The following is a 14,273-nucleotide window of genomic DNA, read 5'->3' on the forward strand; positions in this document are numbered from 1 at the left end:
TATCTGCTTGCACCTCACCTTCCAGTCTCCAGGATTGTGTGAAAACACATTTCTGATGTTGAAGCCACCCAGTCTACAGCATTTTGTTATGGCAGTCCTAACAGGCTAACGCACCCCCATTCACACTTTGTGAGGTGGTGGGATGGAGTAGGGAGTTACAAACTTGCAAGTTAAGAGTCAATCCGTTACTTTGGCTTAAACAGTCCCTTCCAGATAAATATGCAGTCAGTTCAAAGCTCAAACTCCCTGTAAGACTTGTCTGTCCTCTCTTGTTCCTCCCTGCTCCCTCCCAAGATGGAGACCTGAGGCTAGGGCAGAGATTACATATCTCTGGGGGTAGCTGAAGGAGAAAGTTGACCTCAGGGCTGGTCTCCTCAGTGATGTCCTCTTTACTACCTGGTCATACCTCCTGGTGACATTGGTGGTGAGCTCTTTTGTAAGCTAGGGATCTCAGGGATCTTTTCCTCTGTTAACTAGTGCCACCTTAGCCCAGGCTGGCCCTGCAAATCCTCCAAGTCTATCTCGACCTCAGCTTCCAGCAGCCTCTGAGAGAGGCCTTCCCTGGGGTCATCCCACCTGTTACTACCACAGCCTTAGCAGGCCTCTGGTTTCAATTCTTACATTCTGGTAGGGAAGACCTTCTGGATCCTTCCACATCACACGGAAGCCCAGGGAATCTTGGGAAGTTATTCCTGATCCTCTCCATGCCTACAAGCTACCTGCAACCTTTCCTACTTTAATGCCCGGTTGGTTTCATATTGGCTATCGTGATTCTCTTAGAGGTCTTGAAATTTCCCTAGAAACAAACTTCCTTGTTCTGGGAAATACCCACCCCCTAAAAAACATGTGTGTGTTTTTAACTCCCTCTCTTCTTTGGCCCTGAAGGAACGAGGAGAAAATGAGCGTCCCCGTATTTGACCGCCTCCCTTTTCCTCGTCCCACACTCTCCTTTCTCTCCCTGTCTTGGGTGTAGAGTGTGTGAGTATGTGCGTGCGTGTGTATGTCTGTCTCTCCTTCCCACCCACCCCCACCCTCCCAACACACACAGCTAACTAGAAACTTAACGCGTTATCTACTTTCTCTTCCAATTGGGTGGAAAACACTGATTGTCACGATTTCCTTTAGAACTTCTTTGATAATGTCCTTTCCTTCCCTGGGACCTAAGCCCTAATGGTGAAGAATGGAGGAAGAACAAGAACTGGTAAAAATAAAGTTATTATGTCAGCTTTTAAATAGCATTCCCATTACATACTTATGTAGTCAATTTATCTCCACTTAATGGGGAATATGAAATAACCTAATTATTTTTTATTCCCTGCTGTGATGTTGTGATTTATAATAGGAAATATATATTTGGTGTGTCTCCCATTCCTGGAGCTAAGCTCCTAACACCCTTGGAAGTGATGAGAGTAATAACGGTATCTTTTGTTAGGTTAATGAGGTGGCTTTTGGAAAGCAGATCAACTCTCACTTCCCTAGATGGGATGAAATGAGTTCTCTCCTGCCATCCCTGAAATGTGTCACATAAAGTTCCAAGGTCCCTTCTAAAGATCCTGTGATTTTATAAATACAAGGAAAGGAGAAGCAAGTTACATTTGTGAAATTAGGGAGATGATTAAAACTAATTCATTGCCCTTATTTTTTAGTGAATTAATGTTTTTTCCCCTTCTAAAGTTGATCTCTTATTGACCAATTACTTATTTCCTACAAGTTAGCGATAACTGAATCATTCATTTTCTCTTTCTCCTACTCCATTTTCTGTTCAACTCTGTATTTTAATCAATGTTTTTACTGCAAAACCAATTCCTGCCAATGAATTTGGCCACTATATATGCTATTTATAATTTTAAATGCAGTTAATCTGAGCAGAATTTGGCTTTTATAACTGTTTCAATATGCAAAGTTCTAGTGATAGCCAAGAATCTTTGCCCTGAAAGGTTTTTGGATGTGTGTGATTAGGTAGTCTACATCTTTAAAGAAAAAAACATACTTGTTAGAATCTTTGCAGAAGCATCAATTTAATAGTAAAATGCTGCCTCCTTCTGGATAAATTGTATCAGTCATAATAAGCTTGTAAAACTACTATAGAGGTATTCATTTTAAAAATAAACAATTTTTAAAGAATTAGAATTATGCACTTTTTAATTAAAATATAGAATTGGAGTACTACAGTAAGCCTTGAAAGAGTACTTCCATTTTTCCTTTGCAGCTGTAAAACTCCTATACTACCCTAAAGATTTGATTTGATTATCTGACTTTCTTTTAAAGATCTCTCTGAATAATAACTGAGAAAGTAAAAAAGAGATGATAAAATTGCAATTAGCATAATTTTCTCTTTTATATCAGGCTACATTACTTAACTTTTCATTGGCATTGTCATTTATGCATGTACACAGATTCATACTAGATGCCTGGAAAAATCTCTGTGTATGTGTGTGTGTGTGTGAATAAATACAATGAAATACCTACGTGTCCTAGTCTTAATTCTATGGCCAGTACTCATGTGAATTTTGGCAAGCCACTTAATCTCTCTGAGTCCTAGTTTCCTTATCTGTATGCTGAGGATAAGAAACCCATTGTTATCGACCTCAAAAACACTGTGTGAGGCTCACTGAAGTCAACAAAGCACTGTGTAGTGTTAAACTCATTTGTTATCTTTACAGCTTTAAATGGTCACATGCCTGCAGTAAAAGAATAGAAGCAGATTTGTGACCAACAGGAAGAAAAATGCTTAATGATGTCTTATTGATTGCATAACCACAGCTAGTTTGGCTCTACTCAAATCAATCCACTCTCTATTCTCTGGAATAAAGAGCTGGAGAAGGCGGTTATATATAACCCCAGACCACAATTATACAAAAGTTAAATCTACTCTTAGTTCTCCAAGGGCCGCCCCTCCCCCGCAAGCCAAAAAAGCAGATGGGTCTAACCAAAGCTGAACTGGCGAGGCACCCAGAGCAAGGCACCCAGAGCGAGCCCTGTTTGCTCAGCCTCATCCTTACACCAATATCTGCAAACCCTACCAAGAGCCTCAGCCCAGGATGATCAAGTGCAGGCTGAGCCCTGGTTCTATTAAAGGGACTTTTGCATGATTCTCCAAGGATCCTTCCACCAAAGTGGTACTAAACAAAATCCCAACCAGCTAAGAAACCAAAAGTTCACTCTAAATGTTCCGATCCCTACTCAGCCTCTCTCATTAGTGGATATGCAATTTAACCACTCTGAGTGTGCCTTGATTTTGTCTATATAATGGGTACAGCAATAGGCCCTACTTCATTAGGTTGTTGTGAGGATCAAATGAGTTAATACAAGTACAGCGTCTGGCATGTAAGCACTCAATAGATGTTAGCTGCTGCTGCTGCTATCACCACTATTATTATCACACTAATTTGCTTGTCCATGGCATTCATTTATAGACAAATGATATGTCTCCCTCACAACTCTTCAATATTCTGAGATGGAAAATACATCTTTTAAGTACTCTGGCCATCAATATTTAGAATTGTTCCTATACTAGTTACATTACACATATACTTCTTTTTATTTTTCAACTATAAAGTAATACATGATAACTACTGGTATTATTTAATGACATAGTAACCAAGCCAAACAACAATGCTTTGTTTTGCAGCCATATAAGCAGATGTGCCTAGAATAAGAGCCGTGACTTACGCACATTTTAAGCTGTTAAAGATTTTTTTTTTTATGATGAGGAAATATTCCAATTCCATTTCACTCCAAGAGCGGAAGCAGCTATAATACCCCTGACTCAAAGCTGTTCAGTAAATCAACCTAAGAAAAATACTATTGTAGAAGGCACCAAAGCTGTTTTGATTGAGAACTAAAAATGACACTTGGCCACTAGGTGGCATTTAAATTATGTAGCAGATTTCAGCTCACGCTTGATCTAGTTAAAACCTTAATTGGTTTGCACTTGGTTCAAGCACTGGCGATTCATATATTTTGACACTGTGGGAACTCTCAGGAGTTGGCTGAATTGAGGCTTGGGAATATCTACAGCAGGTTCAGCAGCCACAGACAAAATCCTTTTGGGGTAATGAAAATAAAGAAGTAATTTTAAATTTCTGCCTGAAATCTTCTTCAGATCAGGTTTTTTTTTTTAAGTAAATTACTGAGGGTAATATTGAGAGGCTGGATAACTTACGTCTTTTCAATTCACTGGTGTAACATGAAGTCTTAATAACCACAGAGCAGCATAATTCATTGGCAGCTGTCTCTGCTGGCCGAGGGTGCCACCGAGCCTGGCCTCTGTCATTTTACCGAGTGCAGCAGCCTAATCGTATCTGCCATTTCCTTTTCAATTAATTCTTCGGAAAGGCCAGCCGTGGACTTGTGAAACATCCCAGAGGACAAAGAAATAGAATCTAATCCTCGTCGGATAAAAAGCCTGTTATAAAAGAAGGAGAACAGTTAGGACAGTATTTTTTTTCATCCCCCACAAGAATATTAGTAGAGAAACATTTTAAATGTCAACAAGACTTTTAAGATAGCCATAAAGATGAACTAAAATAGGTACTAAAAATAAACTACAAAATAAATGTCTGTGTGTTGTTTCCATATGATGGAGGAGACACTTTTATCTGGGGAGGTTTTGCATAGAGACAGCGAGGACTAAGTGATGGATGTTTTCTAGCTCTTCTCGTATTTTTCAGAAGGCGCCCGGTCAGATTTAAAGCCTTTGGTGCTAAATCCAAGTTCTCCACTAGATGGCCCTAATACACACGGAGTTTCTTTAACCAGTGGAACATTTAGTCCCATGACAAAATAAAGCACAACATATTTTTTAAAGCTGGGAATTTTTTTAAATATGTGATTGAAGAAGTTCTCTTCTAAGGGAAAACCATGCAGTGATCATTTAATAAGAATTATTAATTACCTAACTAGATGGAGAATTGAACACATGCTTTTTATCTCTTCTCCCAAACTCCTCTCAAAAGACATAAAAGAAAAATAAAAGTTATAAATTCACAAAAAAATAAAAAATAAAAGAGAAAAAAAACCAGCAGACCAAATCACATTTTTAGGAAGCTGGCAACCAATGGCTGAGTGTGACTAATGTAGGAAAAAGCTGAAACCCAAGCACCAAGAGAGAGGGACAAGTGAGAAGCATGCTTATCCACACCAGAACCCTGGGGCTCAGGGATCAAAAGTGCCCCACCCCTAATCCCCACCCCGCAGTTCCCAGCTCCCTAACTAACCCCTCTTTCCCCTCCTCCCTTCTCCTGGAAAGGCGGGGATCAGGGGTGAACAGAAAATAGAATAAAATTGGTGGAAACCTACATACTAGTCTGCAAGACCTCCCAGCCCCTTTGACCACTCGTTTCCCAGAAACCTGTCAGACCTGATAGATTTGCTCCCTCCAAAGCTAGAAAGTGATGGATCCTCAATGACTATCCCTGGGCTCCCTCCTAGTCTGGTAAACCTCCAGTGAAGCTCACCACTCATCGGCCTTGCCCCTTCCCAACAAAATCAGTTCTTTCCATATTCACTCTTAAATACCGACAGCCAAGGGTCTGCAGATATTTTAGGAAAGCTTTCAACATAAGAGGCATAGATCAAAGCAAAAAGGAAAAAAAAAATCTTAGAAGAAACAGACAATGCAAACAAGAGAAGAAAATTTTTAAAAAACTAGTATCCTCTGAAAAAGAAGAAAAGCTATTGGACTCATGATACTAGAATAAGGTGTTATTAAACAGTTATCTGAAAAAGAAGCAATCAGAAAAAAGAAAGCGCTTTTGGAAACCAAAAGTATAATAACGATAATGAAAATTATTTGAATAGAAATGTTAGAAATGTTTTAATTTCTCATAAAATAAAACAAAAAGGAAAAAAATAAGAAAGAAATGATAGCAACATTAGGAGATAAATCCAGCATTAAAACAATAGAAATTCCAGAAAGAGAAATGAGAATAAATCAAAGGGAGGAGATTTTTGAATAAATAATAAAAGAACATTCCCCAAAACTGAAAGAAATGAGTTTCCAGATTGAACGCATCTACCTGGTATCCAGCTTACTGAAATTAAAAAAAAAACAAAAACCAAGGCATATCACTGTACAATTTCAGAACATGAGGGATAAAGAAATAGTCCTAAAAGCCTTGGGGGTAGGGACAGTTACACATAGAACAAGGAATCAGAGCATATTGGATGTCTAAACTACATTGGAATCTAGAAGTCAATAGAACAACACCTTCAAATATTAAGGGTAAATTATTCTTACACCTAGAAATCTATACCTAACCAAACTCTCAAAAGAGATTGAGGGTAGATGACAAGTCTTTTCAGACATATAAGTTCTCAGAAAACTTCCCCTCAATGCACCCTTCCATAAGAAGCTACTGGAGGATGTGTTCTACCAACCCAAGGGATTAAATCAAGACAGAAGGAGACCTGGAATCCAGGCACATGAATCCCACCTTGGAGAATTCTACCTAGGCAACAGGAGGAAGCTGTCCAGTTGGCTGTGAGTCACAGAACTTGTGTGGATGGACACCCGTGGGAGGGCATCTCTAAGAGAAGTATATATATTTGGTCGTTGGAAAAGTCATGACGTAGTTTTCTATGTTTTTCATTGGAAAAATACGTCGTAACTTTTCTGATGACCCAATATACACACACACACACACACACACACACACATACACACACACACACACACACATATATATATATATATATATATATATATATATATATATATATATATATATATATATATATCTAATAGGTTTTCACATTTATTTGATTTTGCTGAGGGGATTTTACTCTTCTCTTGGAAATTATGGACATGAAATAGTGTAGTGAGAGATCCATTAAAAACTCAGCAAATTTTAAAAAGAAGATAATGTGTGAACCTTGATTAAATCTTGGATTTGAAAAAACAATTTTTTAAACATTACAGGGAAATTTGAATAGGGACTGTATATTAGAAAATACTATTGTGTCAATGTCAAATTTCTTAAGTATGATAAAGGTAATGTGGTGAAGTATATTTAAAATCACCAGTATGGTTGACAGAGAAGAGAGACGACCTAGGGAAAAAAAGACTTTTCACCAAAAAAGGTGAGTCAGAAGAAATAAATACTTTCCAGCGGGTAGAAAGGGCACCCCAGGCCAAGGCAACATAGCATGTTGGAAGGCACATGTGTGGTCAAGACCAAGCATGGGCACTCTTCCAGTCACTCAACAAATGTTGGGTAAGGGCCTACCATGTGTCCGGCACACTCCTCAGTCGTGAGAGTACAGCAGTAACTGAAGAGACCAGCCCCCCTGACTTCGTGGGGTGCCATTCCAATGGTGGGTGTGGAAGCACAGAAGGAAGAAAGAGGCAAATAATAATGGTGGAGAAAGCCTTCCAGAAAGCAGAGCAAACTCCCTGCAGCAATGTCCTGAGGGGAAGTACGCCCAGGACAGATGGAAGAACAGCTGGGAAACCAGTGTGGCTGGAAGGGAGTGGCCAAGGAGAGAGTAACAGAAGTTCCCAGAGTCCCTGAGAGGTCAGTTCAGGGAAGCTTTTAGGACATGGTATGGATTTTGGCTTTTGTTCTGAATTTATTGAGCAGAGGAATAAAATGACCTGATTTGGTTGTTTCAAGGATCAGTGTGGCTTCCATGTTAAAAACAGACTTCGGTGGGACATGGATAGAAGCAGCGAAGCCAATCAGGAGGCCACTGTGTCACAGCTGCTGGTAGGTCCAGACAAGTGAAGTGTGAGACTTAACCAGTAGGCGGAGGTCATTATGACCTTGACCAGGCCTGGTGGCATTGTCAAGGGTGAGGCCCGGTTTGAATGGGTCCATGAAAGAACGGAAAGTGGAGTTGGAGGAGTGTTGAGGTGTTTGCTGTGAAGGAAAGAAAAAGAAAAAAAAAGTAACAGTAGCTAAAGGAGATGTGAGAGAAATTTGTTTAATTAGACAAAGCACAGATTGTGTACTGATGAAAACAATTCATTGATAATTGTGTTAACTGATGGTGTTAAAGAATAAAATTCAACCAGGTAAATCCAAGATCTAATTCGCTTTATTAAACAATTTATGAGTCAGGCAGCATTTCATCCAGCAAGTAGAAGGGACCTCTGAGGGGTTGAGGGTTTTTAGAAAATGAAAGGTTTTTATAGGCAGAAAGAGGGTGGGACAAGAAAGTTAAAAGGGTGGATTATTTCAGGCAAGGTCACCTTTCCCTACAGGAAGGTGGGAGCCTTAACAGGCAGATTACTTCACTAGAGCTGACCAGGAAATTCCAGATTGATTGCCTTAAAATTCCATTCCTCACCTGAAACTAATACAGATAGATAATTAATTAATTAATAAGTAAGTAAAATTCCACTCCTGGGAAAAGCTGAAACTGTGGTTAGGTTAGGTTATTAGTCTTGGTGGGACTTAGCAAAAATGATTCCATTTTGGGTCTGTTGTTTCTTTTTAACAATTGGTCATTGATCTTGGGCAGAGCAAGGAGCACGGACAGTCCAAGCACAGAAACAGGAGGGGAGGGAGGCTGACGTGGACGGATGGTGGCCATGGTGGTGACAGCCATGGAGGTTCTACTGGGTTAGCTTCTGTTTTCTTAAGAAAACTGAAAGAGCGAGAATGGGACAGGTATTTGGAGGTTAGAAGAAATAAGGGAAGGTGTGAAAACTAGTTATCGAGGACAATATGTGTGTTATCCAGAAGGGTTATCGAGGAGACGGTGAATGTTCCAGGAAAATGTGTGGCAACAGAATAAAAGGTCCCGTTGGGGTTGAGGTCAGGCATTTAGAGTAAGCCCAGTGGTGTGTGCACGAGTGTTTCTCTGGAACTATGGTATGCGGAGTGGGTTTATGGTGGGAGCTGCACATTATGGCAGGGAGTGATTACAAAGACTGGTCATGACACTCAAGCCAAGTAAGGAGGATATTGACAAATGGTGTAGGGCCAAAAGAACTGCGGGAAGGAGTTAGCCACAAAGATTGGACGTATAGAATGAAATTGTGATCACAGCTAGGCTGTGGGATGACAACATTTAGAGCAGGTCCGTGCGAGTTGAGCAGCTGTTCAGGGGAGAGGACATGATTATTGGAGGAGGGCAAGTTGAGGGACCATGAGGCCTGGCTATTAGAAGATCATCCACTTGGATATTGAAATCAGGAGTTGCTTCAGAGAATGGCAGTGAGCTTGGAGATAAAAATGGTCAAAAAATGAGGAGGAAGGACCCAAGAGTCCACAAATGACTGCATTATGGAGGAGTAGCATAAGGTATAGTCGGATGACCTAAGACTAAAAACTGAGAGAAGGGGTATGGTGTTGGGGGCGGGGAGAGGGGAACGGTCTGGAAGTGGCCAGACAGAGAACATCCACCTCCTCCCACTCCCACAACCCCCACCCACCCCCCTCCAGGCCCAGGGATGGTGGGAGGCCTGTGAACAGCCACACTAGAGAGGCCTGCAGCGAGCAGTGTCCTGGGGAGAGTGGGGTTTCTGTGATAGCAAGGAGGTGATGGGAGCATTTACTGATGAGAGCGAATACTAGGAATTTGCTTACAGTGACCAAGTTTAGCAATACCAACCATCAAAACATGAAGTCCAAGTCCTGCTGACCACTACAAAATTATCTCTCACCATTGTTCTTTCCGAGCCAAAATATGCTTAATATATAAACCTGTAACAAAGTTACAATGACACTCCTATTCTCCAAGCAGGTCCTGAACATAATATTCTACAGCAACATCTACATACCTGCTGTCAAAGACCTGTGAGCTGTGGCAGAAGATGGTGACCCAGAAGCATCCCTGAGGTGGAACCAAAGGAAATGTTAGGACACAGGGAGAGATCAGGGTCAAGAACGCCTCTCAAGGGCTTGTTTGGGGAGGGGAAGGGGCAATAAAGGGCACAGGAAAAGAGGACACGAAGACACGAATGCCCAGTAAGACACAAGTTACATTTGAATGCCTGCAGGCTGGTAAGTTAGGATGTCCCAGAGCAATTGGGGGAAAAAAGGAATCTAGATCTCAGGAGAGCAGGGAGGCTGGAAAGAGTGATTTCAGAGTCATCACCTAGGCCTGTAGAAGCTGAAGCAGGCGAGTGGGATGAACGCACAGAGCAGCCTTCTCAGTCTCGAGCCCCAGAGCTGATGTAATAGCAGTTCACCCGCCAGTGGCCAGCCCATGCAAGCTACTAAAATGGGGGATGCCATGCTGAGCCATAGTGGATCCTGAGGCAATCAATAACACCGATCCTGTCTGTAGTGCTAAATGGCATCTCTCAAAAAATTCATGTCCACCTGGAGCCTCAGAATGTGATCTTATTTGGAAATAGGATCTTTGCAGATGCAATTAATTGAGATCAAACTGGATTACGGTGGGTCCTAAATCCAAACACTAGTGTTTTTATAAGAAGAGGAGAGACAGAGACACACAAAGAAGAGGGTCATGTGAAGATGGAGGCAAAGACTGGAGTGATGCAGCTACAAGCCAAGGAACACCAAAGATGGCAGCCACCACCAGAAGCTAGGAGAAAGGCATGAGGTTTCCCCCTGAGAGCCTCTAGCCTCCAGAACTGGGAAACAATACATTTCTGTTGCTTTTAGCCACCCAATTTATGGTACTTTTTACGGCAGCCCTAAGAATGAATCCACTGTCTTTATTTAAAATGTTTGATATTGTATTATGGGTTGTTTAGCATTAATTTTGATTTTTTTTTAAATACCACATTAAAATATTTATCTTGATTACTGAGATTTTTTGGTGCCTCCTTAAATTTGCAGCTAAAGCCAAGTGCCTCACTTACTTCACCCTCATCCAGGCCCTGGGGCCTATTTTGACTACTTTCATTGAGATACTAACAGATAAGCTTCTGTTCCGTCAGTCTATTTGCAGAGACATAGGTATGCCCAAAAAACAAAGAGTAAAAGCAAGCAAGAGAACAGGACTTCTAAATAGAAGGCTTGATTTCTTCAGTGACAGATGATTTCATGTCCTCCCTCACTGCAGAAATACAGCCCATCTCTTGGAAACCGACACACTGAAATTGGCAAGCCTTGTTAAAAAACAGTAGGCACAGTCTGATCATTCCATCTGCTTCCCCGAGAAAGAAAAATCATCAGATGGTGGTTTCAGTGGCCTTTGGCCCCATGTAGGAGATCTTGTGTTGTACTCTGAGAAAATAGCTATTCTACTGTCTGTTTCTATGAGTTTGGCTTTTTTAGATTCCACATATGAGTTCACAGAGTATTTGTCTTTGTCAGGCTTATTTCACTTAGCATAATGCCCTCAAGGTTCCAATTATTTTTAAATTATGGAACACAGAACAGTGTATTTTCTTTCAGTATCAGGAATTAAAACATAAGCCAAAATTCAGGAGTATCTTCAAATGCTCTAGCAAAATACAAAATATATTTCCAATCAATTTCCCCAGGTTACTATTGACCAAGCAGAATCGGACAAACACGGAAAAGATGAAGTGGCAATAAGGGAGCAGACCTCAGTTAGTTGGTATTAGTATGTTTTACTGAACTCTAGTATTCATATTAAATGGCTAATTCTTTATTACTAGACACTTTCACTCAGAGATGAGGGAATTGGAAAGAGCAGCAGAAACTGCCTCCTCGGAGGTTTATGTTAGGCGAGTTACTCTTTTCTTCATTTCTCTCTCTCTCTTCCTCCCTCCCTCCATCCCGCTTTCACTTTCCCTGAGCAGCTATGGAAGTAGGAGGCAGCTTTTACTGGAGGAAATTTTATATCTATCTATAAGAACCCCCCCAAAAAAATCCTTAAAAAAGAAAACCAACTTTTAAGATTATTCTATTTCCTTTTATGGTCATTTAAGAGAGAGACATTTAAAGGAAAGGAAGGAAAGATGGGCTCAACGATCAAGAAAACAGGAAGTTAAAGAAATAGAAAAAAAATAAAGCAAAGGGGGCAGGCGGGACACAGGAGGAGAACACAAGGGAACAAAAACAATGGAAAGAGGAAAAAAAAACAAGTGAGGGAGGAAGTTAAGAAAGGAGGCAATCCATGCCCGGCCCATGCTGTTCCCAAGACAGCCTTAGTGAAGCCAGCCAGGGTATCGGCATGGTGAAAGCAGTGGCCTGAAGTCCACCCATCCCTCATGGGCAAATCGCAGAAGTCTTTGGGCCTATTTCATTATCTGTAAAATGTAGACAAAATCTTCGCCCTTAATAAGTTTAAATTCTTACTTTATGTCTAATACAACTTGATTTTCATTTTGGCTTTAAATAGCTTACAAAACAAACACTCCTGGAAGCTCTTTAACTGCTTTTTATACCTAGCCTTTCAAGATGCAACACTTGGATAATTCAAACAAACACAACATTTAAATTAAAGTTACATTGATTCCATCAAGCCAGACTAGGTACAGCTTATCCCTGCCTCCATATACAAAGTTGCCATTTTAAGGATACGCTTTCTCCCAATTTACGCACTAAGAGACTACATAAAAACAGGCAAAAGCTTCCAAATAAACCTGAATAATGACACATTTTGCTGTGTACTTTTAACAGAACTCCTAGCATGGAAAGAAATGAACTAGGGTGAGGGTTGCCTGCCTTTTCACCCTTATTAGGAAATGGGCAGAGTTCAAAGACTTCATTTGAAGTCTTAGGAAATTACAAAAGGCGTTTCCATTACAAAAGAGGATCAGACCGAGCAGGAGCCGGCAACGTCCCAAATAAACCCACCCTACACGCTGCATCAGATTAGAACTAAGCGGGAGGAGTCTGCGGCTGACGTCACAAGAGGCTGCGCCGCGGGGGGCAAAGGGAGGGGACCAGCTACGTCACCGCGGCGCAGGGTCGGTAGGCTGGCGGATAGACGCCCGCAAAATAGATCCGGCCGCTGGCGGAGGGAGCCGCTCGACCTCAGCCACAAGAGGAAGAGCGCGCTGCGCGTGCGCGTGCGCGGGATGGCCCTTTGACTTACAGTTCTTCCGGTTTCTGAGCGGCTCTTCCCGACACGCCCTGCGGCCTGACAGTTTCGCGGCTTCCAGGAAATGGCGAGGCGATCGCCCTCCTCCTCTTGAGTCCATTGGAGCCCACGGCAACCCAGCTAGGCCTTGCACGTGTTTACTGGCAGAGTTGAGCGTAACTGTCCCCGGGTCGAGCTCCGTGAGGCTCTGCGTGGGCAGCCAGGTCTGGGGTGTACGCTCAGGTCACTTGTCCGTTGAAAGGGGGAAAGGACTTCCCCACTAACGCGTCCCCTTAGGTCACTTCCCCTACCGTGGAGCCCTCCGGGAAACCTCCCTCTAAATCTGTGATGGCCTTTCAGCGGCTTGTGGCGACTGAGTTATTGCCAGAACCCTTCCGTACAAATTGTAAATGCCATACCTGTTAAGTCATTTACACAAAGCAAGCAGAATATTATGGGGTTCCGTATTGAGAAGGTGCAGGGTGAGCCAAGGTCAAACGAAATCTTGGCCTTCACGTTTAAAAACAGTTTCTGAAAATACTGAGGGGGCGGGATCGACCTTTTGCAGCTTGTGTCTTCCCTGAACTTCCTTGAACTCGCTCAGCGCCCAGAAGAGACCAGGTTGGGATTTCAGTGTCTACAGATCAAAAACGGAGCTCAAAAAAAATCATGATTCACCAAAACCATGTCTAAAACTGCTCACCTCCAGATCCAGCTTTTAAGTTTGAAGCTGCGATGGTCCCACTGGAGCTGAATGAATGAATATGAATAAATGAATGAATGAATGAATATATGACTATTCCTTTTAAATTTCTATTCTGAAAAAGGTATACAATAGATATTCTTAAATATAAAGACAAGACAATTAGTAATCCAGCCGACATCTCACACTGATGATCTCTCTTTCACTTTAAGGAGTAACTAGATTGTTGTTGAGACTCCAGTGATACATATGAAAACACTGTGTACACTATATAGGAATTATGTATCAGCTATAAATAGCCAATCTCAGGGCATAGGCGTTAGATACCTCTGAAATGTTTCCAGGTTTGTGAATAGAATGATCTTATTCTGTGATAGTTTTAAGGTGTGGCAGATGAGTAATATCCGGTTATGAAGTGTGCATGCTTGTGTCATTGTCACTGTGAGGAAATCTTTCCCTGAGGCAAAACCAGACGAGGTCTCCAAGTGACTTTAATGTCACAGTGTACATAATTTCAATCAAATAAAATTTCCTCTAAAGAACAAGAGAACGCTTGTTCTTTTAGTTACATAGTAAGATCTCATTAATTATTTTCACTAATAACAAATGTTACACCTGTCGTGGAGAACCAGCACTGCCATACAACCTTTGGATA

The 14,273-nt window shown here is 41.4% G+C and overlaps 1 protein-coding gene and 1 long non-coding RNA gene across 2 annotated transcripts in view; one reads left to right on the plus strand and one right to left on the minus strand.

Annotated features, from left to right (window-relative positions):
* The window catches only part of VEPH1 (ventricular zone expressed PH domain containing 1), a 266,782-nt gene extending 256,372 nt beyond the window's left edge, over positions 1 to 10,410 (plus strand). The window contains exon 14 of the mRNA XM_019627273.1: positions 9,694 to 10,410. Within this exon, the coding sequence (XP_019482818.1) occupies positions 9,694 to 9,750 (57 nt within the window). The 3' untranslated portion in view covers positions 9,751 to 10,410. The remainder of the gene's footprint in view (positions 1 to 9,693) is intronic.
* Positions 1 to 13,719, minus strand: part of LOC109373478 (uncharacterized) — a 34,692-nt gene extending 20,973 nt beyond the window's left edge. Inside the window, exons 1-2 of the long non-coding RNA XR_002122235.1 lie at positions 12,931 to 13,719; positions 4,166 to 4,408 (exon numbers count right to left, since the gene is read on the minus strand). This is a non-coding gene — a long non-coding RNA (uncharacterized LOC109373478). The remainder of the gene's footprint in view (positions 1 to 4,165; positions 4,409 to 12,930) is intronic.
* Positions 13,720 to 14,273: the final 554 nt, after the last annotated feature.

This window comes from Hipposideros armiger, unplaced genomic scaffold (genome assembly GCF_001890085.2).
Source record: "Hipposideros armiger isolate ML-2016 unplaced genomic scaffold, ASM189008v1 scaffold_16, whole genome shotgun sequence".
Taxonomy (NCBI): Eukaryota; Metazoa; Chordata; class Mammalia; order Chiroptera; family Hipposideridae; genus Hipposideros; species Hipposideros armiger.